Source organism: Anguilla rostrata, chromosome 11 (genome assembly GCF_018555375.3).
Source record: "Anguilla rostrata isolate EN2019 chromosome 11, ASM1855537v3, whole genome shotgun sequence".
Taxonomy (NCBI): Eukaryota; Metazoa; Chordata; class Actinopteri; order Anguilliformes; family Anguillidae; genus Anguilla; species Anguilla rostrata.
Window position 1 is genome coordinate 16,341,267 of NC_057943.1, and position 27,363 is coordinate 16,368,629.

The 27,363-nt window shown below is 41.5% G+C and overlaps 1 protein-coding gene across 11 annotated transcripts in view; it reads left to right on the forward strand.

Moving 5' to 3' along the window:
* The window catches only part of LOC135234092 (ERC protein 2-like), a 232,480-nt gene that overhangs the window by 163,570 nt on the left and 41,547 nt on the right, over nucleotides 1-27,363 (forward strand). For all 11 annotated transcript variants that reach the window (XM_064298255.1, XM_064298254.1, XM_064298257.1 and 8 more), the window contains 3 exons: nucleotides 8,181-8,328; nucleotides 17,487-17,789; nucleotides 23,625-23,690. In XM_064298255.1, coding sequence (XP_064154325.1) covers nucleotides 8,181-8,328; nucleotides 17,487-17,789; nucleotides 23,625-23,651 — 478 coding nt within the window. In that variant the 3' untranslated portion in view covers nucleotides 23,652-23,690. The remainder of the gene's footprint in view (nucleotides 1-8,180; nucleotides 8,329-17,486; nucleotides 17,790-23,624; nucleotides 23,691-27,363) is intronic.

Genomic DNA, 27,363 nt, shown 5'->3' on the forward strand with positions numbered 1-27,363 from the left:
AGAGTTATATCAGTGCTGCAGGCCACATGACGGTTTGTGTGCCTTTGTGTGCCAGGGGTGTATCTCAGCCTGAGCCCCCTACTCAGAAACGCGCAGATAATGTCATGTGTGCGGATAGTTTTTCTTCCCAAGGTTGACCAATGATACGCTATATTTCACCAGTGCATGCAGCACACACAGATTCCCACGCATCTCTGTTCTTCCAGAGAGAATTTCAGGGGTGGCAGGCGGGCAGGTGTCCAGAGACCCGAGAGCAAGGTGATTGAGGGGAAGAGGTGGGTTGATCAGCAAGGGGCCTGCTTTCTGTGGGGTTAAGTCAAGCTGAAATATTATTTTTTTTAAATGAGTGGAAAGGAGGGCATTTATTTCTGGTTTCTTTGGAGAAACAGTGCTGTAGTTATGAGGACAATGTGGAGACAGAGGGAAAGGGGAATGCAGCTGAGACACTCCATAAAGCACTGTAATTTGTAGTTGAGGCAAACGCGACGGAGATTTTGCCCAACGCGCTGTTCTCTGGCACATTTGCTGCTTATTTTAACGCATCACACTCCGCTGTGGTATGACTTCAATTTCTTATTTTGAGAACTCATACTTGAAAGTTTGTTTTATATTACCATCACAAGTTTAGGGGCTGAAGGGATCAAAGCGAGGGTTTATAAGTGTCTTAGGATTTGCCTGCCAGCTCTTTGCCTTGAGAGACAGAAAATGGGGAGACGGAGGGGGGCTTTGAACGGAACGGAAGTTCCTGTCACACAGCATGGGTACAGCTGTTGCAAAGGGCCCATAACCAGCAGAGGATTAATCTGCAAGATGTTTACACCCCAGAAAACCCAACTCCGTCTCGCTGGGCCTGGGTTATTTTATTCATGCTGTCAGAAACAAACTGGGGTTTACCATATGAAATGTTTTGAAATAATTCCCTCTGTTTAGTCTTTGTTTTTTTTGTCGGAAGGTACAGTAGTGATATCAGAAGCATGCTGCGTTATTTATTCATATGCGTTTTGACCCTCAACCCTTTTTAAGACAACAGGGCATTTAAAACACACCAGCTGTTGCATGGCTAATGTCTATGTGCATGTAAGTGTGTGTGTACAGTATGTGTCTGCGCAGTACGTGTTTCTAGAATGGGTTCTCTGTTTAGTCAGGAGAGGCATCTTTCATGCATTAATATTAGATTTAAAAAGTCATCTCGTTTTCTGTGATTTAATTTATTGCCCCGCCTCACCTCCCCATATAACCATGTTTCACTAGGGAGTTGTCTGAAGATTCTCTTTCTCTTTCTAAAGAAATTCTCACTTCTCTGTCTAGTGAAAGTGATTGGAGAGGACAGAGCCTGAGAGAGAGGTGTTGAGGTCCTTCCATTTCCAAATTTAAAAACGGTAGCAGTAGTCACCCCCCCCCCCCCCTCCCCAATCCCAGATCACCTCTGTGCTAATTAAGGATTACAATTCCACAAAGCTACAGTATGGCCAGTGATTTAACTCTCATACTTGTCAATTAATCACACAGCAAAATATACACTACTGCTCAAAGTACTTTGTATGCATTTGTTTGCTACTTAAGGTGCTGTCCTGGAACACTTTTTCATTTGTCAGAATTCTGGATCATGATGCCAGGTTTTTAGGTGTCAGCTATATCCTGCCTTACAGAACATTGAATAAGAAGTGAAATGGCATATTCCTCAGTTTTCGGTATCTGTGTGTCTTTGTGTTTTCATCCAAACTGCCAAACATGTTTACATTGTAAAAGATTGCTCTAAATGGAGAAATACTTGCATGTAAAATTGTACTGTAATATAGCTGCAGGTTTCCTCTGCATCAACATTTTTATGTGGGTTCAGAGTGGATTTATAAAGATTGACAGTTATTACTCACTTGGAGAGCCAAATCCAAAGCATTCCATGTACTGGACCACATATCTGTATCACAGGCAGCCATTGCATGTACATTTCATTTGTAAAAAATGCCATCCCCTGTGAGAGGGAGATATTTTTCACTTTGTTAAAACAATTTTCGAGGTCACGAGGTGGTCACGTCATTGGCCGGGAGTTTCTGTTTGGCAGCCTGCATTAGCAGTGAGAAACAAATGCTTCCCGTGTTTCCTTCTTTCCTTCTACTAAAACGAATTAGTTGCCAGTAACAGCTTGCAAGAACTTCAAAAGTAGAGAAAAAAAATCTTTTCAATGGTAATAAATTACTCTTATTAGACAAATCTTGAGATTTTATCCCATAGCTCCACTCGAGGTGTTTTATTTGATCAAAAATAATTAATACACAAATTTTTTGATATTTAGAGACAGCAAATAACACATTTTAGTGCCTCAAAGGGAGTTTTAAATGTGAAAAGTTTGGTATCTGTTGTACAGGATTACCAACAAAATAGTTACTCCTTAGCTTTATGTGTGTTGATTTCTGTGAGCTTCTGTTATACCACAAAGGATTAGTTTCTAAGTTAGTGGGACATTTTAATGTGTTATAGCAGAACCACTTATCATTTAAAGACTGTATGAAACTCAGAAACCAAGTTCATTCGCATCAAGACAAATTCCCTGCAGAGAAAAAGTTGCTATATTACAGTAGGCAGAAAAATGAATTACTGCTAGACTGAATGCAACTTTACATTGTTCTTATGTTTCTCTGTTTTAAATAAAGCTGCCAAATCTAAGTGCCAATCTGATTGTCACCTTTACAGTTTAAATTTGAATATTATAATAAATAAATAAAATATTCAGATAACACTATTACGCATTCCTTAATCCCCATTTTCTTCTTTTCTTGAAAACTATAATTGTTATTTGGTGTATTTTTTGTGTAGAATTCATAGAGAGACATCTGCTTTCACATACCACATACCATATTTGTGGAGTCATTTTGCTTGAGGTTGTAGGAAAATTAATATCTCTGTACCATAATTTATGAGTAATGCAAGATCCAAGAGCCTCATTAATATCATTGAATAGTCCTGAGATACAGATGTAAAAATCAATTTGTGTTGAAACGGTGACAGGTCACAGATGACTTCCAGTCTTTTTTTGTGTGTAGCGATGATTTTGCAAACAGAGATGTGGATGTTTCTCTGTGATGTCAGTGAGGAACGCCGCCTTTTTGATGTACTGAGCATGACAGTAAAATTTGTTGGTCATCTGGGTCGCTCTCAGAGCATCTGTTTTTCTCAGCCCCTCTCCAAGGCAGTAATTTCAGTAAGTCATAACACAAATTATAAACACATATTCTTCACCGAGACACAAAGAAATAACAACCTAGAAATACACGGACCTGATTTAGTGGACACGGGGCATCTTAAATCTTCTCGGTTCTGCCTGGTGCAGGTGGCAATCACTCATTAAACCTGCGTCCGCCACAGTGGGATCGTCAGCAGTTTTAATCTCTGCACTCTACCTCACCTTAAGCTGAGCGGTCGAGGGAGTGCCCTGCTGGGGCATGGGGTTTGCAGGCTGGTGCGCGGCGCGCTGGGCCATCTGTGCCTTAACATCCCGGCTGCCATAACTCGCGCTGCACCTCCGAGACGTCTTCATAGAGAGGTCCGTGTGATGTAGCGCCGCGTGACCTAAATCTGCGTCATGTACTTCAGCCATCTATCACCCGCCACATTGCGCGCATGTCCCGGATGGTCCAACCCGGAACGGGCCTACAATTGATTTCATATGTTGCAGGAAAGTTCAGAAGAGCCTCACCCTCCCCAAAGTAAGTTATCACGCAGGGAAGCTAAAGGCTTAGTTGTGCTTGTGCTACCAAAGGAGATGCAATACAAGAGCTCCGAAGCTGCGGTGTTTCCCCCCTGCTCCTGTAGGAGCTGCAGAGGACACAAGTGCCTGTCCGAGGGGGATGAACCTCTGGAAAGCCATGCATTTCATGCTCCTGTGGTCACAGCACTGACAGCCTGGCTGATATACAGTCACAACACTTTGCCTACTGTGCCTTAGGGACCATTAACCAGAAAGTGCTATCCAGGGCTCCTTAATGCTGGAGCCCTTCAGTCATAGAAAGCAGGGGGGTGGATTTCAACGTGTGAGCAAAAGTGCTTGGTTGTATATGCTAGCAGCCATTGTTTATGAATACAGCCTCCATGCTTGTTTACTCAAAATGTGTGGGATGCAGAGGACTGTGGTATAAATTATATGTGATATTTCTCATGCAAAGTTGCTTCTGATGTGAAATCCGGCTTTGCTTAATAGGTGAATGCTATCCAAATAGTTTAGTTTATAACATTATCATGCCCGACTTTCCGTAATAAGTAATGAAAACAGAAGGTTATCAGATAGTCTATGATGTCTAGACAAAATAGACCAAAAACACAAAGATATCTTGGTTTACGTTTTTTATTTTCTCAGACAGCCCTAAGGTAAAGATTTTGAAGATGTGTTAGCCATTTCAAATGGTGGAAGCCTTACTCTTTTCTTTCATCATTTTTAACCGTTGAATGTGTTAAAAGAACAATGGGGATGGGATATGATTCATTAGGCTTGTTGTTGTTGGAGCAGTTGTTGTTGACCATTGGAATCATTGGATTACCCTCCAACGAGGTCATTTAAACTGCTGCCCCCTTGTGGCCTAATGTGTAGCGCTGTGGTTTAGTGATAGTAAGCCCTGGGAAAAATCAGTATTATTGAATTTTATTATTTTATCTGTCAGCACACCTTGTAATATGCTGTCAGTTACAACTGTGTGTATTTCCCTCGTATTTATGGATCACTAGAAACTAGACCACAATCTTGGTCTTGCACTTTATATGTTTTTGTGTTGTTATTTATCTTGTTGATAGACAGTTGAAATGGCAACTTGATCCCGTTCCAGATTACAGTATACATGAATAAGTATGTATTGCTGTGGGAGAAAATAGTGAGATTGTCATTCGCCTAGCAGAGGGGAGGGTGGGATGTGAGAAAAGGGAAAATGAGCCAGAGTGGATGATGACAGTAATGCCCCTCTCATAGCCTGGGGAAGACATCTCTCATCACCATGACCAGATTTGAAGGCCTCACAAAATGCGACGTGCAGAGAGGGCTTGCCCTGGCCAGAGGCCGCAGAAGTGGGGTTGTCTGTGCATTAGGTAGGCCACTGAACGTAGTTTTGGTCTCTGTGAATCATGGGTGGTATTCTGAGTGAAATGTAGTTCAACCTTTTATTCCCCTCAACTTGACTGTTTATCCTTTGGAAAGAACGTTTTTCTCTCCTTTATTTGTGTGCCAAAAAAAAAGTATGTTTGCGCTTTGAATGCACCGTCATTTGGGTGAGGTACAGGAAGTGGCAAGCCAAGCTGGACTGCATAACTTATGGTTTCAGTGGTGCACTTGTTACTTGGATGTTCGTTCCCTGTGTGTTGTTACTGTGAGCTGCTGGGATTGGTTAGATTAACCATAGGCTATTTTCATCTTAGTGATTCCAAAAATAACACCAATAATGGCAGGTATTATTTGTAGAGGGTATTAAAGCATTTACACCCACATTTTAAGGAGTGCTGAAATAATTGTATTAATTTCAAATAAGAAATAAAAGTACACACTTCGTATTCAACTCCTAGCATCGTAATGGATTCAGTTTACGTTTTTGTATGCTGTGATTTTTTGCAGTGCATATTGAATATGTAACACTTTTAGACATTTATATTTTAAACAAATTGTGTGATTACTCCATATGACCATCACAAAATAGTACTTTTGTTGTGTTTTAGGCATGTTATATGGCACACGGGAAGACTAAAACTTTAAAATAGCTCTAACTTTTTAAAGAAATTTTCAACATGTTACTGAAGATATGTATACAATTCTTTTTTGAAAAAACAAACATCACATTAAAAGAATAATGTTTTAAGAAATGCAAGCCATTTTATATTCTTTTGAATCTAAAAACAAATATTTTCGCAATCAAGCAATGAATAATGAGCCTATCCATCTTCACCCTTCATGAAGATGTCCAACAGGGCTGTGGATGTCTGCACTTTCTGAGAGCAGATATTTCAGTTCAAGCTTCCCAGATTGAAGATAAGATAAACATCCTTATGGATAAAACTTGGCATTGGGGAAGGGGGCACTGGGTGACCTGTATGTTTATTGGAGCTTCACTGACAGCCAGATTTATACTGTGTAATGATTAGATATAAAACACCTTTTAATGTGAAGAAAATCAAGAGAATAGTCAATAAAATGACTTTTTTTTCTTGTCAAGAACCCTATTCTGTTTCTCTTTTCCTTCTAGTAAATGTTAGAGGAATAACAGTGAAGGTGTTGGGAGACAGATTGATATTCAAGCCAGATAGCCAAAGTTCTGTGATTAATGATACGACTTTGTTAAAAATCCAGGTTAGCAGTTGCTAGACACAATTAATTGGATAAAATGGTCAAATCCAGATGTTTGACTTTGATAATTGTACTGAAAACACATTGTGGAATTCCACAGAAAAAAGTATGTATTCTTCAAGTGGTGTATATTTTTGGAAAGAAATTACAGTAGACTTAAATCATGGAAATAGTATTTTGAAAAAAACATAAAAGATTTAAATGGAAAGCAATCTGAGAACACTACCACCCCAGCACCCCCACCCTCCACCTTTGCAATACATTCTACAGTTTTTCACTGTCTTCAGATTTTTCATTTAGGTGCTTAATTCAGCTGTTTTTCATATGCTATTTTTCAAACCAGTTTATTTGCAATACTCTTATGTGCTTATGCAAACAACAGTATACATATTCTGTGTGTACTCTGTGTATCCTGGCATGAGTACTTCATTAGACACTCAGTGACAGCTGTGTTTGAAGAGGGACTTCTGGCTCATTAGCTCGTAAATCCTCAAAAGCATCCAATAAGAAGAAAAAAACAAAATCGGACATATTTTAATAGTTGGATCCTTGAAGCAACTCACAAAGGTGAGTTCTGATGACTGTCTGGATTCGGGCCAGTGGTTAATAGATGTTAAATTAAAAGGGGGGAGGGGGTTCTGTGCATGGCGTGGTGGAGGCTTGGAAAAAGGGAAGTGGTTGATAAATCTCTTCTTTCTCGTGCGTTGCGCTTATATACACACACATCCCATGGTGGGCCTCCTGCCCTCGTTTATAACACACCCAGAGGCGCATGGAGAGACGCTGAGAAGGACAGCATTAATCTCAGTGCACTGAACGTGGCCAGCCCACTCGCCAAATGTTTGCTTTTGGCAAATCCCACAAGCCAGAAAGCTTTTTTTTTTATTTGGTGGGGGGGAGAAGGGAAGGCAAGTCCTTTACATCCAAATAAAACACCCACATGAAAAAGGAATTGCAGCCGCTGATGTAAATGTGAGATTTAGGAGCAACATCAGCTGTTAGGCTCTTGAAGAACAGGCTTTGTTTTAAGAAGAATCCTTTTGTCCTAGGATTCATTCTCATTTTGTCACCAGAAAGGTCATTACACATTCTTTGCTGTGGTGAACCAATAGTTTATTGAGCTAATAAGACTGTAAATCACCAGATGGTCATACTGGAAATTGACTGGGTTTCCACTTTTTTCTCTACCCTTTAGTAGCGTTATACTAGGGCATGGCTGCTTTGCCTAGTGGGGGAACCATTTTTTTTCAGGAATCCAGATTACAGTTAATTTTGTTCTGCATAGTGAATTTAGAACTGTTTTGTTCTTGAATATATTTTGTCTTGGTCCTGACTAAATTAGTGACACAGTGGATATTTGTTTAATCTCTGCCAAGCACACACACACACACACACACACACAATGTATTGTGGTTTCAGAACTTTAAGGTGGTCATTAGTTCCCTGGATGAAGTTTGTGATTTAATGACGTAGGTAGAGTTATGACACTGCCAGAACTCCTTCCCCTGGGGTTTAGATCATAGAGCACAGTCATCCTCGTTTCTGTTTTATGATGAAAAGAACCATCCTGAGACTGTTGAAAAGGGGGATGCAGGGGGTCAGAGTATTGTGGTGATTATAAACCACATAGTTCACAAATATTGCTCACAAGCCAGTTTACCACACCCACTTCTTCTGTGTAACTCCTGTTCACCAGGCCAGATGCAGAACGCTGACTCTCTCAATAAGGGCTCCAGAACATTCCGGCGCTTTCTGAATTTGGGATTTCCGGAATTTCTGTGAGCCTCTCACTTGTGCGTGCGCATGTGTGTGAGTGTTTATCGTATTGTGAAAACACTAATGCTGTATCCCCCACCCACCCCAGGCAACAAGCCCTGCTGGCAGCAATCAGTGAGAAGGATGCCAACATTGCCTTACTGGAGCTGTCTGGATCCAAGAAGAAGAAGAGCCAGGAGGAAGTGATGGCACTGAAGAGGGAGAAGGACCGGCTGATGCACCAGCTGAAGCAGCAGGTACTGGCCATGGATTCGGGCCATGACTTCAGACTATGGCTCCCTCTGCATCCACAGCTTTCTTACATAACATTACCCGGGAAATTGTGTCTGCGAAGAAACCATAGCTATTCGTATAACATTACATTACATTATAGGCATTTAGCTGACGCTCTTATCCAGAGCGACTTACAACAGTGTAACCAAACTCAGGATCAAGTCCACTTAAGTCCATTGAATAAAATGTAGATAAAAAGCCTTTACTATAGTAGCATACAGTAAGGAGACACAAGATAGTCTGAACCAAAACTTTTTTTTTTTTTATTTTTTTTTTTTTACTAGTTATGGGAGAGGGTTTAGGGAAGAGGAGAGAGGTATACAGAGAAGAGGTGCGTCTTGAGTTTCCGTTTGAAGGTGCTCAGACACTCTGCTGTTCTGACCTCCACTGGAAGATCGTTCCACCATCGTGGGGCCAGAACTGCAAAGAGTCGAGACCTTGTTGCTGCTCGTGTAGGGGGAGGAATCAGCCGCCCTGTAGTAGCCGATCGGAGCAATCTGGCCGGCTTGTAGGGTCTGATCATCTTCTGCAGATAACCAGGAGCTGACCCCTTGACTGCTTGGAAAGCAAGCACCAGTGTCTTAAACCGGATGCGAGCTTGCACTGGTAGCCAGTGGAGGGAGATGAGGAGGGGAGTGACGTGGGAGTCACGAGGGAGGTTGTAAACCAGACGTGCTGCTGCATTCTGGATGAGCTGAAGGGGTCTGGTGGCTGATGCTGGGAGGCCAGCCAGGAGGGAGTTGCAGTAGTCCAGACGTGACAGTATCATGGCCTGGACCAGGAGCTGTGTGGAATAATTGGTGAGGAGTGGTCTTATTCTGCGGATATTGTACAGGATGAACCTGCACGACCGGGTGGTTGCCGCGATATTCTCAGAGAGTGCCAGCCTGTTGTCCAGCACAACTCCAAGATTTCGGGCACTCTGCGAAGGGTGTAGGGGAGTGACTCCTAAAGAAATGGGCAGATGAGAAGTGGGAGAGGTAAGAGAAGGAATATGGAGAAGTTCCGTTTTGCTTGTGTTGAGCATGAGCTGGTGTTTGGTCATCCAGCTCTGGATGTCACTCAGGCAGGCGGATATGCGATCGGAGACCTGAGTGTCTGTGGGAGAGAAAGAGTAGAAAAGTTGAATATCATCTGCATAGAGATGATATGACATGCCATGGGCGGCAATAACAGGGCCAAGGGACCTAGTATACAGAGTATAACCAGATGAATATGAGGTTTCTTTAGGAACAATGAGTGAAGATTTGCCAGCAAAATTGCCAGCAATGTCCTTAAATTAACACAATCACACACGCGCACACACACCCACACACACACACACACATTTGTGCACTAGCCTGTGTGTGTGTTTGTGTATTTTTTTACAGTCACCTCCACCTTATTGCCACTTTTGATAAAGATAAGCAAAAGCAAAAAAAAAGGCTGTATTAAATCATCAACACCATTTATGAACTGTATTTTATGCTCCAAAAATCCTTTTTAACAGCTGTCAAAAGGCTATTTTCAGTACTTCCTTCATAAGGATAACACAGAAATGTCTTTTATTTTTAGAATAAGTGTTTTATGAAATTGTTTAAAATACTGGGGTAGATCTTGGTCAGTTTCTCCTTACAAAACGTATTGAGGCATCCTCAGTACTGATCCTATCATCATAAAATGGTTTGGAACTAGGACGTAAAAATTAATCCGAACTGACATTACCCAGAACAGCAAGGCAGACTGTTTTCATGTAGCCCTTGCAATCATACGACTGTTGGCGTTACAGTAGACTGTTTGGAATAGTCTGTACATGGGTTAGTAATTCTAGAAGGCCTTACCGCAACCGCGACTTCCACATCAAGTGTGTGCGCTAATGAGGACAGTGCCGGACACCTGGGGGGAGAGTGCCTGAGTCACGGTGGATCCGGTGCAGCTCATTCTGGGAAATGGCATCATAAAATGCCAGCTGCTGCTTCGCCGTGACCCCACCATGTTTGTTCATTTCCTCTTAAACACAAACATTTTTGTGGGGTTTAGAATGCAACGGATTTCAGGGAAGGCCCATTATCTGTAACTCAATCTATTTATTTACATCTGTGTGTCACGGTTTCCTGTGAGTAAATGTCCAAGCTTGCGGTCCCCTGTGAAGTCATTTTTATGTCCGTAGACGGCAGCGGGGTGGAGAGAGAAGACACGGGGCGCAGATACGGAGTGATTCCCGTTCATCTGGCTTGAGCGTGTTGCATCTGAAACTACAATGTAACATGAAAAGAGCGAAGGGGCCTCGGTTTCGTAAGCCGCGTTAATGAAACGTTTACCGCGTAACCGCCTCCAGATGGCTGATCAAAGCTCGGCTCCTTTTCCGCCACCTTGCTAAAATATTTTCGGAGAGGCCTTGGCGGTATTGGAGTTTTATGACTACATGCTGTCTCTAATCCATACGGGCCATTATCAGTCAATCAAGTTGTTTTTTCTTTGAATTACCTTGATCCCGCCAAAATCTATTGTGAACTTGTGGCGAACACAAAGTGGTTACAATTTGTTGGGTTTTCCGAGACTCTTTCAAAGGTAAATTCCCACTAAAGGGTGTTAGATTAAGGGTTGGAGGTATTGGAGACTAAGAGGAGGCTATTATTATCTTATCGTTCTGTTTGTCTTTGGCAGCGGTGTCCATATGTCCTGGTGGGCAGGGTGCTTGCATTGCAGAGCCGAGCTAACTGCCGTGAGGTTTCAGTTAGCATCTCACAGGGAAGGCTTGAGAGAAGTCTGCTTGCGTTTACACGCGTAACGTGTGAATCAGAAAGGCTGAGAGCCCCGGAGTTTCCGGCTCTGTCTTCTTAGGGCTGTGTTTTTGAATCAGCGTGTGAGCCCTTCTCCCACAGTTTATCCGGCGATGGCATGGCAAGTGGGCTTACTCCCCCGTGGAATGCTTCCACAGAAGCCTGCTTCAGATTCTATTTTTCCACACGCTTGTAACTCAGCGAACGCAAACAGGGAACCCGTCATCGCCTCCTCTGTGTACAAACCATTTACTGTGAGTGTACTTGTGAACATCTGTCTGAGAATCGAGAGGCCAAGAGCGTCATGACGGACATCCTGTAGGTCCACTTGATTTCTCTTTTTTCATTTTCCTCTTGGTTATGTATTTATTCTGAATCTTTCATTAAGCTGTATCTGGACTCTGCTTTTCAGTGTAATGTTAAACAAGCTGTGGTTGCACTTTCTCCCTTGAACATGAAACCTTTTTACATACAAAAAATGGAACAACAGAGGGCATGTTTGAACAGAACACGAAAGCAGGCCTGTGCGCTTTGCACTGCTTAGAGAACACACTTGTTTTCTGTGTAGAGAGTGGCGAGGCCTGCTGATGTTGGCCGTGTCATGGGCCAGACCTTGATTGGCAGCTGGAAGGATGCACAGAATGCTCTGCTTAATCAGTTAGTCCATGGATATTTCCCAAGGATCAACACTCTCTGTGCCTCTGAAGCATGCATAAGCAATGCAATTTAGTCCTGTGGGCAAGTTAACTTAAGAAATATTTTTTTCATTTGTTCATTTACCTGCTGACTATGAGAAAACTGTTTTGAATTTAGCAAAACATCTAAATATCTGTGAATACTGCACTTTTGCACTTTATGTACTCTCCTTATGATGTAGTGATTTAAGGCTGTATTTTCTCAACAAAAAAAAAGGATCTGATATGTACATCTGGCAAGCTGCAAAACACACTTGCTCTGGTTGCAGGTGTTCATAAATCTGTTTCTTTGGCCAGATTAGTTTGTGGGAAAACATGAAGCTGACAACCACATCACACTTAACATGAGGCAGTTTTGGCTTTGCCTAATTGCCTGTGTTGCTGTGAGACAGTGAATTATGATGCACTGCCATCCACTTACCATCTCCTGTGTGTGTGCGAGGGGGAGTCTGTGGGTGTGAGAAACAATGCAAGTTTGCGCAATGGGCTTTTTTGACCTCTTTTTGAAATCTGAGCCTTGTAGGGTCCACTGTGCCCTGTGGCTGTACTTGCCAGGGTTGTACGGCAGTGAGATAATGACCAGAGAAGAACACTGCAGCGTATCATCACAAATCCAGATGAGCTTTAACCCCGTCAGGACAGTGCTGATGAATGGGGAACCTGATGGGGAAGCACCCCGTGTTGTCCAGGAATTGTGTTGCTTCAAATCTTGGCTTTGAGATATTGACAAGTTATTTGGGGACTAAGCATTTGCATTACATTTCCTTCTTTCTTTCTTTTTTTTTTCCTTCCTTCGTTTTGTCTTTCTTTCTTTTATTCAAAAAGCAGAAACACTTCAGCCTGTTCATGAATGGAAATACTTAGCGCTTCCCATTATGATCGATGGTCAGAGGCATTTACTCTTTGAAGTCTTGAGATGATGGAAAAGAAACTCACAGGGGGACAGTTTTTCCCCATCCACAGAATTCCTTCTGAAACAGAATATGTCTACAGAAATTGAGCTGTTCGGGTCAACTACAGTAAAGCAAAAGGTACCACGTACCAGCCAGCCACAAGCAAGACTGTGTGGAGAGACAGTGTTCATGTTACCATTCATGAACACTATTCATTTAGGCTCATAGCAGCTCTCTATATTTTCTCATCAGGATGGAAAAATCTGTATTGCTTTCTGTAAAATGCTGTTTATCAGACACTTGGAAGAACATCTTTATTTGTACGTCAGTGTAAAATGATGCATGTGTTGATAGCTTGTCAAGGAAAAAAGCAGAGCATTGCTCCCTCATAAAATTAACAGCCTTTCATAAAATGTTCCACAAATGAATTTAACATTAAATTGTTCTTGGCTATTGTACTAAATAAAAATTTCTATGGCTTCTTGGTATTCCGTTTGTACAACTGTTCTTAGCATTTCCAGATGTATTCATTTGTAAATGTTATATTCAGTTTGTTCACAGATGTGCCACTCCCTAACGCTGATATTTTTATACAGCCTTGGCAGCCTCTGCAAACCAAGAAACCATAAAACACTCTGCCGATTCTCTTACTCCAAGAGACACCTGCATCTCATAGTGCTTGCACTGCTGTCCCTGTCAGTGTTAATGCCTTTCTTGCATGTCATTGATGAAAATATAAGATCTGCTGACAGAACAAATATAGAGAATACTTTAATTTAGTTGTAATCATATACTGTAAGTTAACAAGGCACCCTACTGTAAGGCTGACAATAGGCAACGCATTAACATGTGCACAACGAAAGCAGCAGTATATGCATGTGTATGTTGTGATGCCAGTGCTACCTCCTGGCTGTGATACAGTCATGTATCTTGAGTTTTCTTGTGGCTCTTGTTATAAAAACTACAGTAACACTTTTCAACAAAATTTGTTTTTTTCTCACACATTCATATGTACATTCACTGGCACGGCCAGCCAAAAAAAATTCACATTTGCGTTACATCTGACATTCAATGACAATGGTGATGTTTGAAACATGCACATCATAACATGGTTGAGGTTTCCTTGTATAAAGGCTATTTTCATTATGGAGCTCAGGGACAGCTGCTGGGTCTCGCTACCCTACGGAGGGGGTTAATTAGGAATGGGGTAAGCGAGGGCTGCGCTCTGAACGTCTGGCAAACATGTGGTGATCCCTCACTGCCATCCGGAGCAGGGAAGGCCTACCGCACCACCCGCACCCGTATGTACACAGCCCTGACTGTTGGCCGTCAAAAGTATGAAATGTTAGAAGTGGTTTATTTATATCTCACAAACCCATTATGGACATATGACGTCATATTTTTGCTTTTGAGAGATTTTTTTTCTTGGCCTTGTCACATGTAATTCCCAGCGTCTCTTTCAGAGACACTAGCCATTATCCCGCTCTGACCTGGCATACCTTAATGAAGGATGGCCTGGGTACAGTAGGAAAATCAAGCCTGTGAAGTGATAAAGGAAATAGCCATTATCCTGCATGAGGTTTGAGTGTTTTGCCTTCTATGGTAAGAATGCACTGCATAATCCCAAGAAAAAAATAAAAGAAGGGAAATGTCTGGCTTAAAGTGTGGATTTTCCCCGCTCTCCTTGAGCCGTAGCGTTAGGAATGCAGAAGTGCCAGATGGGCAATGTAGTCGCAGTGAGATCCATTGCCTCTGGTGCTCCTCAGCTTTAGATGGTGTTTTGATACCTTGATGAAAATTGGCCCGGGATCACGCGGGGTGTTCCCGCAGCGCTGCCAGTCACAGCTCACTGAGTTACTGAATCACGCTCCGCTGGGCTGCCCTCCGACAGCCGCCTGCTGCTTTTCTTCCATAATCCTCTGTTTTGCTTTGTGTCCCAGTACCCTCACCCTAGAACCTCCAGCAAACCTACACACACATGCCGGCTGACATGTATGCACACGCACACACACACACCCACACACACGCACTCTCTCTCTCTTTCTTTCTCTCTCTCTCTCTCTCTACTTTCTATGCTCGTGTGAGTTAATGCAGTAGTGATCCGTCAATTTATTTACGTATGTGGATCGTGACTGTGTCTCAGCACCCACTCTGCACCCCTGCCCTCCCATTTCAACATCACCATGACGATCAGCCCTGGATTTGGACATTATTATGCACTGATCCAGCAGCCCGCAGCCCACAGGAACACGGCGCTGCTGCCGCATCTGTGCGCTTCTCATTCCTCTCTATCTAAACACTGCTTCCCATGCTGTGTGCCTCTGCTCCCCGCCACAGCCCTGGCTGAGCGGAGGAAAGCACTTCTGGAATTGTGTTACTGTGGCAGTGTGTCATTTGCTCTCCTCCCTCTCCCATGTTTTACGGATCAGCGGACTGTGGATTTTTTTCAAGACTCCCTTGGCCGCTGCTCGTGTGGTTTAGATTGATTTCACCATTAGCTAGCGGTGTCGGGCCACAGCAGGAACCTTCAGAATGTGAATGATTCGTCCTCAAGCACAGTCGCTGCATCATTTCATATTACACTCTCATGACGCATTCTGAAATATTCCTTTTAAGAGCATTATGAACATTTTTTTCATCACGGAATGGCACCTTGGCATGTGGTGCACAGCAAGTTTGGGAAGTGTATCCGGACTCCTCTTGAGTTCAGTTTTCGTGTCTACATGGCAGCTTTCGAATGCCGTTGCCTGGGATATCGTTTGGAAAGGAGGAAGCAAAATAATTCCCTGTTTCCAGACATTCGTTATCAAGGCAGAAGCAGTTGGGGGGAGAGAGGCTCAAGGTACTGCAGTTTATATTGGAAAGACATTCGACTGATGGGCCAGGGAGATTTCAGCACAGACCGTCAGTGCCTATTCACACACGGTCTCAGCTTACACACTTCTCAGACGGCCAACAGTGGAATAATAACAGAGCGCTCCCCACGCTCAGCCGTAACCTGGGAGGGTTCATGTGTGGCCCATGTCTGCTTCTGCAGATTATGGGCATGGGTCTGTGTGGCTCCCCCCAGCGCTGTCCTCTGTGTGAAGAGCGTTGCCCACCAGTCCTCAGTGCCCCGCACACTTGTGCCACATCACTGTGTCTGAGAGAGAAGTCTTGACTTTAATGAGGCCCAGCTGCAAAACCAGATCCCTCATGCTCTTGGTCAAACAGAATGTTACTCAGTCTCTCCAGCGCTACACACAGTCACAATTAAAACCCAGCATAATGAGCAACATCGGAATGTTCATCTTTACTTCAGTGTGGCACAACACTTTTATTTGTTTGTTTTTTCACAGACATGTTTCCTGTGTCAGAAAAGGCAAGCTCTTGCCTTGCTTCGCTTTGATTACACACCATAGAGTTGGATGCTTGGAGTGAAACTGTCTCAATGTGCAGTGGGAGCGAACGCCGGTTGAGCAGGGCGTCGGCCATTGGCTCTGGCCGACAGCTCAGAGGAGGCGACTGCATTCAATTAAACGGCGGGCCGGCCCCTCCCCAGCTGCCCGGGCCAAATAAATCCATGTCTGGCCTGGAATCTGGAAATGCGCTGAGCTGCTAATGGAGCCGAGGTCCACAGATGGAGAGGCCTGAGCCCCTCCCCTCGCCCCGCCCTCCCCTGTGTTCGCTCTCTGTGTTTACTTTAAACAGACGCTCCATGTATGCTTGTGTGAGCATTCGGGCTGTGGACATGCAGTGGCGAGGCAGTGGGAGTGCTAGGAATGGAGGAAGGGGGTGGGGGGGGGAGGGCGGTGGTTGGGGGAGGGGCAGGTTCTGGATCTAAGAGGCCCTGATGGGAGGGTGTGGCCGGGGTAGGGTTGTAGAGGGCAAGGATAGGTATAGGTTCCCTCTGTATCTTCTCATTTAATGCCACCAGTATTTCACATTACTATAGAACAACCATCAGGAAAAAAGATTAATTTAAATGAAATTTTTGGCCCTCAGGTTATTTTATATGTCAATCAATGTTAATATGAGTTTTAATATCGTGATCAATTAGAACATATTAACTAAATCTGAATGGTAAATAAAGATGACTAGATGCAAGTGGAGGTGCTGCAGGCCTGTTGTGATGGTATTCCCCTGTTAAGTTCTGTGTGCTCCTGTTAAACGCAGACATAAAGTTGAGTGTAGGACACACTAACAGCTAGACCAGCAATTTGTGGGTGATGTTTCTCTACATTCTAATGTGTAAGGAAAATATAGAATGATATTATGTTTGGTGTTTGACGTTTTGAAACGCAAGCGCACACAACCTTGTCAACCTCCCAAAATATGCCGGCATGCTAAGTGCTAAACTGAAAATTCACAGTCTAAAGGGCATATTTGTATGTAATTTTCATCAATGATAGAGAAAATTGCCATCATTAATCACTAAGATAATAATGCACTTCCTCATATTTTAAATTTGTCCCCACAGGAGTAATTTCAGTTGAATATAGCCACATCTATGGTAGTTAATATTGATTATAGATGGCACCTTACAGAGTTTCAGATTGAGTAGTACTTTTTTTCTGTGATGATACAGACCACCTGACTCCTTCAAATAACCAGGACCAGCACCCCAGTCTACTAATAAAAGAAAGGTGACTTGTGGCACCAGCAGTTTGTTTTAAATTTTAAAAATACCGGGATCCCTGGTTAAATGTTAATATAAAGGAATAACACTACACTTAGTCATGCTCTCTTTTGAAAATTATTATTCAACATTCTATTTGTGTCTTTTCCCCAGACTCAGAGCCGGATGAAGCTGATTGCGGACAACTACGACGATGACCACCATCCTCCTCATCACCTTCATCATCCTCACCATGCCCACCCCCAACACCCTCAACATGTCCAACATCCCCACCCCCAACACCCACCACATCCCCACCCCCAACATCCACCACACCCCCACCCCCAACATCCACCACACCCCCAGCACGCTCCCCACCCCCAACACCCACCCCACCCCCAGCAGCCCCCGCACCCACATCACCGTGGCCCTGCCCGTGGCCCACCCCATAGCAACCATCGTCCTTCTCCTGATCAGGTCAGTGTTGGTTCTGTCCAATGTTTGTCACTCTGTTCATACCATAGTTTATGTTCTTGAGCATTTATGTATTTTTACATTGTTCAGTAATTTGCATTTAAGCCCAGCCTTCAGCTGACTCGGTTTGACAAACTATTCCTAATTCTTTTTTAATGATGCATTTTATTTTTAGCCAAACATCATTACAATAAATAGCAATGCTGCTGTTGTCATCCCTGGAAATCTTGTGGAGTAGCTGAAGCTGCTAAAAAGGAGACTTAACCACTTGTGGGTAATATTCACAAGAAATCCCCACTTGTTTCAAAGAGAGGATAATTTATCTAATTTAGGGAAGTCTTCAGGGCAGTATCTGCCAGACAGCTTTGAACTGTGGGAGGTTTGTAACAGCATGCACCACACATCACACCTTTACCTTAAGAACAAACAAATAACTGCACTTCAAACCCCCATTGTAATCATTACCACAATGTTTAAATTAATCTTCCCATGTGATGGAGTTAATTATGGGGTGTCAGAAGCGGTGTCTGGAAGGCAGTCTGGAAGACACCTCCAGAACAACCCATTCCCTAAAAAAGGAACAATAAAACTATGATTTATCTTACACAGGAGAGTCCCTAAAACCTGCCCATACCCAGAAGTACAGTATAGAGGTTCTGTAAGGTTGGATGTTACATTTGTGTGACATTATGTGATCCAGGATTGCATGAACCGCTGCACAAAGAAACATATTTAAATGTAAACAAAGTTTCCCAGGGGACGTCTTTGAAAATCACCAGCTGGGTCTTTGACAGCATATTTGACTGTTGCCTTCAATGAGCAGAGCCCTTCTAGTTAATCTTAGTTTCTATGTCCAGAGCAGTGTCATTGCTCGCTGGTGAGCATTTAGGCAGAACTCTTTGGTCCGTGCTGCAGCGCTGAAACTAATTCCGTCCACCCTTCCACTTTGTCAGGCCTCCTGAAGGGGCCCCTGGGGGAATTTCCACCAAAGTGGAAAAGCTTCTTTTTTGAAACGTTTTATTCATGGTGAAACACGGGATTATGCACTGAAGGCATGTTTTGATGTTGTCGTAAAAACAACAACTAAGACTCGGTGAGCTGAGGGTTACAGGATGTGAGAGTCCTTGCTACTGTAGTGGAACATTGCAGGACATCTGCTGCTTTCAGTAGCTGGCCACGAGGCATGCCCACACACAAATATTACCTTTACGCACAATGCTAATATTGTAATGGCGAGAAATAAATCTCCATAATGAGATTACTTTCCAGCCAACCAATCGAATTTTCTGGTTGAGGTAACAAATAGTTTTAATGTGACCCATTCTTCACACCCTCTGCATCCCTAGCTGGTATGGCCAATACGCCTATTGGACAGCTTATGTGCTCTCGTTATCTGGAGGTGTCATGGCTGGCCCCTGCCTCATGTGGCCCTCGCCACGTTCTGTCTGGTCAGTGTGGAGACAGAGGGGCCCCTTCTGCCTTTTTTTGACCTCGTTCACCAATGCTGGTCACAGAAGCAAAACCACAGAGGATGTTGGCAGTCATTTAAATGCAAAATGGTCAGCTTCCACTATTGTTTTTTTATTATTATTATTATTTTCACATCGCTCTGACTGGCTTCTATTTTGAGAGAAGGCTCAACCCTGAATATTCACAAATGGCCTTAGCGCCTGCATGCTATCGACTGCCAGCAGAGAGTGAACTCATTTACTGATGTTGGAAAACACTGGTGTGCAATAGCTGGCATTATGTGGCTGTAAATGGTCTCCATCTTCCAAATATTCCAAAACCATGTCCTTTCAACACAGAATAAAAATACAATACTTTGTGCTCAGGCATTGCACACAGGAATGCCTAGAGTAGGCCTCATTAAAACTTCAGATGTCTTTAAATAAGAATACATTTAAACAGGGAACCCACCTTGGTTATCCAGCTACTCATGGGCCTTTTATATTTGAAGACATTTGAACTTGCCGTGGATATTTATGGGAATAAAATGAACGTAGAGGGAAAGCCATGTCAATTTTCTAATTCTTAACGAGCCCTCTAAACTGTGATTAGAACAGTTAGGAGGATGGATGGGTGGATGGGTGGATATATTCATTAAGACTTTTGACCCTCTAATGACAAAAACCTGGCAATGGTGCATTATTAACCTTCTGATTAAAGACACAAGCACTTACAATCTAAACTTTGCGACCAAATGCTCTTGTTAAGACAAAGAGAACCAGTAAAAAGAACACGTATGAAAAACTTTGAAAGAACTACACATTAACTCACTGATTATCCAAGACATCAGCTTATACAAGAAAAAAAAATTCTGAAAAGTTAATTAATTTCATGATAATGAATTCAGGAGTTTGGGAGTTCATGCGTAGTTCTGCTAATCAGATAATATCACCTTTTCCATTTTGAAGGCACAGCTATGACTGCCTGCTGAATACTGTGTTAGGTCAAATTTCAAATGGAAAACCGTATGAAATTACACAGAAAACTAAAAACGGAAGTTATTTTTAAGTGCAAGCTGTATAAATATGAAGACTGGAGATATTGCATCTTCAGTCAGTCTTCTTCAGAGATATTTGTCAGTGCAGTGATGTCAGTCGTTCACCTCCTCAGCAGACTTTCTGAGGGCGTGTGGCCACTCTGACATGGCCCAGCTTGGCACAATCTGCATTACATTTTTTTTTAGTCAACCTCACATTTGGAAGTTCATCTGAGGTCACAGACAGACCTTAGACAAGAATGTTTTTCTTTAAACAAAGTCTTTTTGATCTATTCTATATCGGGGTGTGATTAATCACCTTTTTGTTTCTAAAAACAAGTATTTATTTCCTGAGATTCCTCCCCAGTCTTCACCAAATCATCACTTCATTTAACTGAAGAAACCATGAGGTGCACTTGCCAGACTCTTTGAGGCTAGTGACTGATGATGATGAAGCTTGCGCCATTCTGTGTCCTGAGAGACTCTGTTTCAAAGGCAAATAAATATACACAATGATACTTTTAAGTCATTGCAAATACATTTTTCAGAATATTTTTCCATATTGTAACTATAGCAACCAAATATTCTTGGGGAAAAAAATTGTGTTGATGGTCATGGACGTCTTGTTGGGAAGCTTTTCTAATGAAACATTTTTGCATTGGGAGCAGAATGATTCCATAATCACAGCTGTGTTGCTGAAAAGAAAGTCTTGAAACCCTCTTCTGAAGTAAGAATTCCAATATAAATAATTTTTAAATGTTGCTAAAAATGTCAATATTCGCTTTGTATAAAGATACACTGAACCTGAAATCAGTGAAAGAAATCTAAACAAAATAAAATTCAATCAAATGGGAATAAATCTCAGAAGAATCTGTTTCTGTGGTACAAAAAATGGCATTTCTGAGAATCCAAGGCCAGTCAAATGATGGTAATGTTGTCAGCTTGACAAAATTGACTGTTTCATATGGGCTTGCAATTGTGCATATCTCTACCTATTTGAGTGTCTTCTGGGTATTTACATGTCATTAGAAACATCAAACTGTTAATTACTGTGGCAAACTGAAAATAAAAAAGCTACAAACAATTTATATTATCTTTTTTATTTTTTGTGAATGAAATTGAAAAAACAGATGGTACAATTGAGATTTAAATACAAAAATGTTCACCTCTAGCTTGGATATCCCTTATTATGAGGCCACACGTTTTCTGTGTCCTAGATTTCAAAACCATATGCCCATCATTTTCTTTTTCAATGAATTACACTTTTTGATTATATAACTTGGTGGTTTCAGATAAATCCATGTCAAATTGTTACTACTCTAAAATCCGTCCTAGAAATGCCTCCTTTTCATCACCATGACTTTTGTGTTGTTGTTTCTAGAGACATCCAAAATGGAATTGCATTGCATTTGATTCATGATGAACATAATTTTGATTTGGCTTTCTCCACTCACCCTACTCAGTGGAAGGAATAAGTATATTGTGAATGGGCCCAGTGTTTTAAATACAAACTGTCACTACGTCCAATAACAAAGTGGTAAGAAGATTAAACGGTCTCCTCTGCCATCTCGCCAATGTTGTGGCTGCCAACATGCTTTCATGCCACAGTTTAGTGTCTCCTGCATGTCTATTACCTTTGAAAATGGATTCAAAGCCAGATCCTGCTGTCAGACATGCTGATGGGATTGTGATTGCTTCCCAGGGCTCCCATCTGTTCTTTGCCTGTATCTGACTCTGAAATGCCCACACACAGGGAGTATCAGAAGTCACATTCAATGGGATAGATCATTTATCTCAGCACTGCTTGCTCTGAGCAGCCTCATACGTAGCTTGCACACACACTCCGCACCCATACTCTGCACCCATGGACACACATAGACACTCTTCACTCCTACACATCATCTCCCATTAAATATAAATTATGTTTACAATGAAAACAACTGTTATTGGATTTTCTGTAGGAGGCTTTAACATAAGTTACTATCCATACACATTCACCCTAGGAAAAATATTTTCTGGCTTTAAAAAAAAAAAAATTAAGTCAGAATCCCATTCCAGTGGAAGGAATTTATATTCTGCAGTCTGAAGTACACAACAGTAGCCATTTAGGAAATCCACATGACAGCTCCACCACTGCTGAATACAGATGTAGAACTCTGAGATGGCATCTTCACACAGCTTTCCCTCGATGCTGGATCATCTGCACCTCTACCTTAGGCTCTGTTGCCCACAGATTGTGAATAAGCCCATTGAAATGAATATCAGTGGGCTACTGATTGTCCGAGGCCGGCTCTGAAGGTATCGTCCAATAGACAGACAGAGCCTGAGAGTACAGCGCAAGTTCCCTTTTACAGCATGTTTGGTTTGTGTAAAACGGAGTGAGATTATAGCCAGGATTTTGGCACAGGGACTTCATACGGAAATAGAAAACAGCTATAAAATGTTTATCAGAGTTAGAATTACAGTTTTTTTCTTGTTTGTTTTGTTCTTTGTTCCCCTCTCTTGGTGTATCGTCTTCACATTTATAAGAAGTAGCATATGGAGTTTAGTCAGACTTACTTTAAGTTATATTTTGGTCATGTTTATGTTCCCTGTCAAAATTATTCACTAAATTCCGCAGCATGTGAGTTATTCGTCTTAACATCTGGTTTTTAATAACAGATGAAACCTGCAGTGTTTCTATGCAGACAGATGTAATGGTCCTGCCAATGTGTATGCAAAGACAGAAGTGTTGTCTTGTTCAATTAGATCTTCCATTTTCACTGTGCTCTCTGCATAGTTTCAGCATACAGAAAAGGCCAAAGTTGGGGTCTGATTCTAGACAGTACAGAAAAAAGCCTAGAACTATTGCTGGCTAATGTATCCCCACATAAATGGTACAGTAAGCATGGTGTTTTTTTTAAATCTGTAGCAAGGAGAGGTACGAAGGGTTTTTTTTCCATTATCATACCAAACATATTCAATACTGAAGAAAGTGTCCTGAATTGTTGTCTCCCATTTCTGTAGCAATGATGTCACTGTGAAAGATCAGGCTCTGAAATCAGGCTCTGAGAACAGTTTTTAATTGGCTTTTAAAGTTTTCTCATGTTTACCCAGCAATCTTGTTATTGATACACTTTTTGCAATTAGTGAAAGTATGTTGTTACATCCCTACTACTTCTTTGCATACACCATTTCTGTCTAGTGCCATTTCTGTCCATAATGTTGTGGATCTGGCAGCAGTGCTCCATATAATGCTCCATAACCCCATACATCCTGAAGAGTTCAGTCTCCAGTGGACTAACCGCTTCTCATTCTGTTGTTTTTATGCTGACCTTCTACGGCCTGCGACACCTCATTACACCCACTGGCAGGATGATGAGGAGGGCATTTGGGCGTAACTGTTTCCGTGAACCAAAGCTCCAGTTTTGTTCTGAGGGGTGAGTGCTCTCTCTGTCTTTCTTTCTCCGGAGTGTGACCTATGATTGGTTTCTAGAATTCTGCATTTCCACTGCTGTCTACTCAGCTAGGATGACCAAGCCTTGTGTCATTTGACAAAAATCATTTTGTGTCATTTTTTTGTGAGGTTAGTTGACGGTAAGGATGTAAAATTGTGTAGCTACAGTACTTGTAAGATACTTCTTCCTGTGTTATAATCCACAAACTAATGCAAAATCAAGTGTTTACAAATCAACATTATCAGTATTATGCCATAGTACTGACTATCTTGAGTTATAAAGTGCGGCTAAAAAAGTATGCAGTAAGTATAGTATTTGCATTTTAAAGCTACTATTTTTTCTCACAACTTGATTATTTCATGAATTTTCTGTTGTGCTGGGAAGTGGTTGCACTAGCACTGGATTTGAGCTGGAAACCATTTTGCAGAAAAGCTTTGCAGCACACTTTATTATTTTCATTGCTTTGCACATTATTTTTGCATTTTTTCCTGTGTCAGTATATTCTTACTTGAATAATTACTATTATCATACCCTGTAATAATGTTGATGTTTTGCTTAACAATGAAAACATTTACAAATGAACTTTAATTAAGGAAAGACAGAATGTGTTTTACCTGTTGTGAATGCCTGTCTATAAATTGTGTTTAGTTGCATATGCAGATTACAGTATTTTTTTACACAAACCTTCAACTTCTCCTTGTGTGTTACTGTGTGATGTAATTAAGTAGCATACTAAAGCATGTATTTAATTTTTTTTACTTTTTAAAGAAAGCATACAATCAAGACTGTGAAGTCAAACAACACAATGCCCCATTTCTGGATTATTTTGAAGCACCTCATAGCTTTAGTATAGTTTTTTGGTTAAAAGTATTGGCTGTAATTGAACACTGGTTTCAATAGATTTATTCAAATTAATATATGGAATGTGCCAACATTCTGCTCAAAGGACAGTAAGGGTATTTGAAAAGCTCTACCTTTCAACCTTGCACATAGAATTAGAAGTTTAGTTTTCTGTGTGTTTGCCAGAGATGTATGCAGTATGTTTTTTAAAATGATCTCTATAGTATGGACACACTAGAACAGTTATGTCAAAAGTTTAAAGTGTAGTGGGCCAAACCAGAATCTCTGCAATTATCTGTGGGCCAAAAGTTTTAAGTATATGATGCAAATGTAAGTCTGCAATATTATGTGTGTTTTAGTGCTAGTCTATACCATGTGTACCATTACAGCATGGCCTTGCATGACCAATTGATTGTTTGCAAACAAACTTTGGCATTGTGATTGTCATTGCCAAAACCAATGGCAAACCCCAGAAAGTGTCAGCTATGTATCAAGATCTGTGGAAGACAGAGCACTCATAGCTGAACCAAAAATAACACAGGGCATTTTTCTAATTATGATGACCAGAAATAGATAATTAGTGTTAACTAGTGTTGAGAATCAATTTCATCTTCATACACCCAACTCTCAAAATTTCCCAGCTCTCACACATTTCAACCATAGTGACCATGCTGGCTTTTCAGTGGACAGAATATTATAAATGGAAAATAGTATATCTGAAATATATTTCTGTTTAAATAAGTCATACATTGCATCTAGGCAGTTCAACAATTGATGTTTCTCATTTGATTTAAAAAATGTCACAGCCAGTGAAGAGATAGTAGCAAGAAAATTATACAATTTTATGATATGTAGCTAGTGATGTCATATCTTTTTTAAACTGGTGTTATGCCCAGTTACCAATTCCTTTGCTTTCTTGCGCACTCTATATCCAGGGTACGCATCAACCCAACAAAATGAGAGCCATACTCCAGGATCTAAGTTTGCATGCATCAAGAGAAATACTTAAATGTCCCTCAAGATTTGGCCCCTGATAAGTTTGGCCCCATGGGCCATATTTTGGGTGTCCCTGCACTCGAATGGTACAGAGCTGCTTTGGTTCTCTTTAGCTGCACCTATTGTTTCCACAAGCTGTTTTACATGTTAATGGAGCCTACCTGACAGCACGGAGCCAACTTGCACAGTGAAAGCTAGATCTGCAATCACAAATGCAGAAGTAAACTCTATACCCCCTTAGTTACTCTGAATAACTTCCCATGTCATGCCACTGCCTTTGTAGTAAAATAATCTGGCCACATTTGCTTCGACAAGTTGATATGCCGCAGTTCCTTTATCTATGGAAACATCTATCCAGGAGAATATTCTGTATATACTATGTGTGAAAGTGGCTGAATTATTATCCATTATACCGAGAGAACACATGGAAGACATAAAATGGAGTGTTTTACTTAGGCTCAATAAGGCTGCATAATCCTGGCTTCCTGCCTAATAGTAACCTGCCCTTAATATTAAAAAACATAGATGACAAACCTTGATAGACACAGGATTTGATGCTTGATGTGGCAGCTTAATGGGGTCTTGCCTTGGCAGTTTGACATTTCCCAAAAGGCAGGGTAATTGATAAGTTATGTAACAGCAACGAATATGTGGGTTCTTCACTGATTGGCTGGTTCCATTTTTCTGTGGTGTTAATTATAAACATTTCTTTACCCCCTCCTGGAACTTTAATGAAAGAAAAATTGAGAAATGGATTTCTGGAAACGCTACTTCTGCATCCTATGAAGATTTTGTATGTATGAGTAGAAGTGTCCTTCAAATTTATGTATATATATAGTATGCACATCTTCCAAGTTTCAACAGAAATATTTGCTCAAAAGTCCTTTGAAGGCTTTGGCTTGGCTTGAAATTATAGCTTCCAAGTATAAGGCTCTGGTTAAAAAAGAATGATGTTGGCTCAATAATCAGCTTTCTTCCATCATTGTGTGCAGTTAGCTTGTACAGGAAGAGGAGAGGCCTTCAAATGTTGCTGCAAAGGAATCTCTGCTCCACACCACAGTTTTAGCAGATTTTTGTCAGATTTAAGGAAAGTAGGCTGACTTTGCGGCCTAATCAATAGACTGCAGAACATTTGTGATCGATAAATAAGTTATTTTTGGGGAAATGTTTTTTAAAGACAAATATTGATTCTACCTGATGCATTTAAGTTGTTTCTATGGTAGAGCTAAATGCATTGTGGCAGTTGCAACAACCCTTTATGTGAACAGATTTATGGTCTGCGGTGTACTAAATGGAGGCTGCAAGGAACGGAGCACACTGTGAGGAGGCATGAGAGTAGGAATACGCTGTAATGTAGGGAGGAAAGGCTTTGCTTTTGTTCATATGCACTCTTGGTTCCCAACTCTTCATGCATGGGTGCCTCAGCATCACAGTCTCTCTTTGGCTGTCTTTCACCCTGCTGACTAAAGGTCACCTCCTCAGTCATCTCTCATTTGTCTGTCAGGGTAAAGACTGCTCAGAGGCTCATCTAGTTGTCACTCTGACACCTAATGTTTTAAGTTTTTTTTTTTCCTTTCTAAAGTTTATTAAGCTACTTTAGCAGAAGAAGACCTTGTCACTTAATATTTTTTGTCCAAGTCAAGACACCTAAGGGCTTTAAAATATCTTGTTGACGCTTAATTGATGCCTGCCTTAAATAGGTGTTCGACAAGCTGCAATTTTCCTTCTTTGTTCCTTTCAGCGTTTGGTTTAGAAGTGCAGACAGACTGCAGGCCAAGAAGCAATTAGGCTGAATCCAGGAAGGTACGGAAACTTGAGG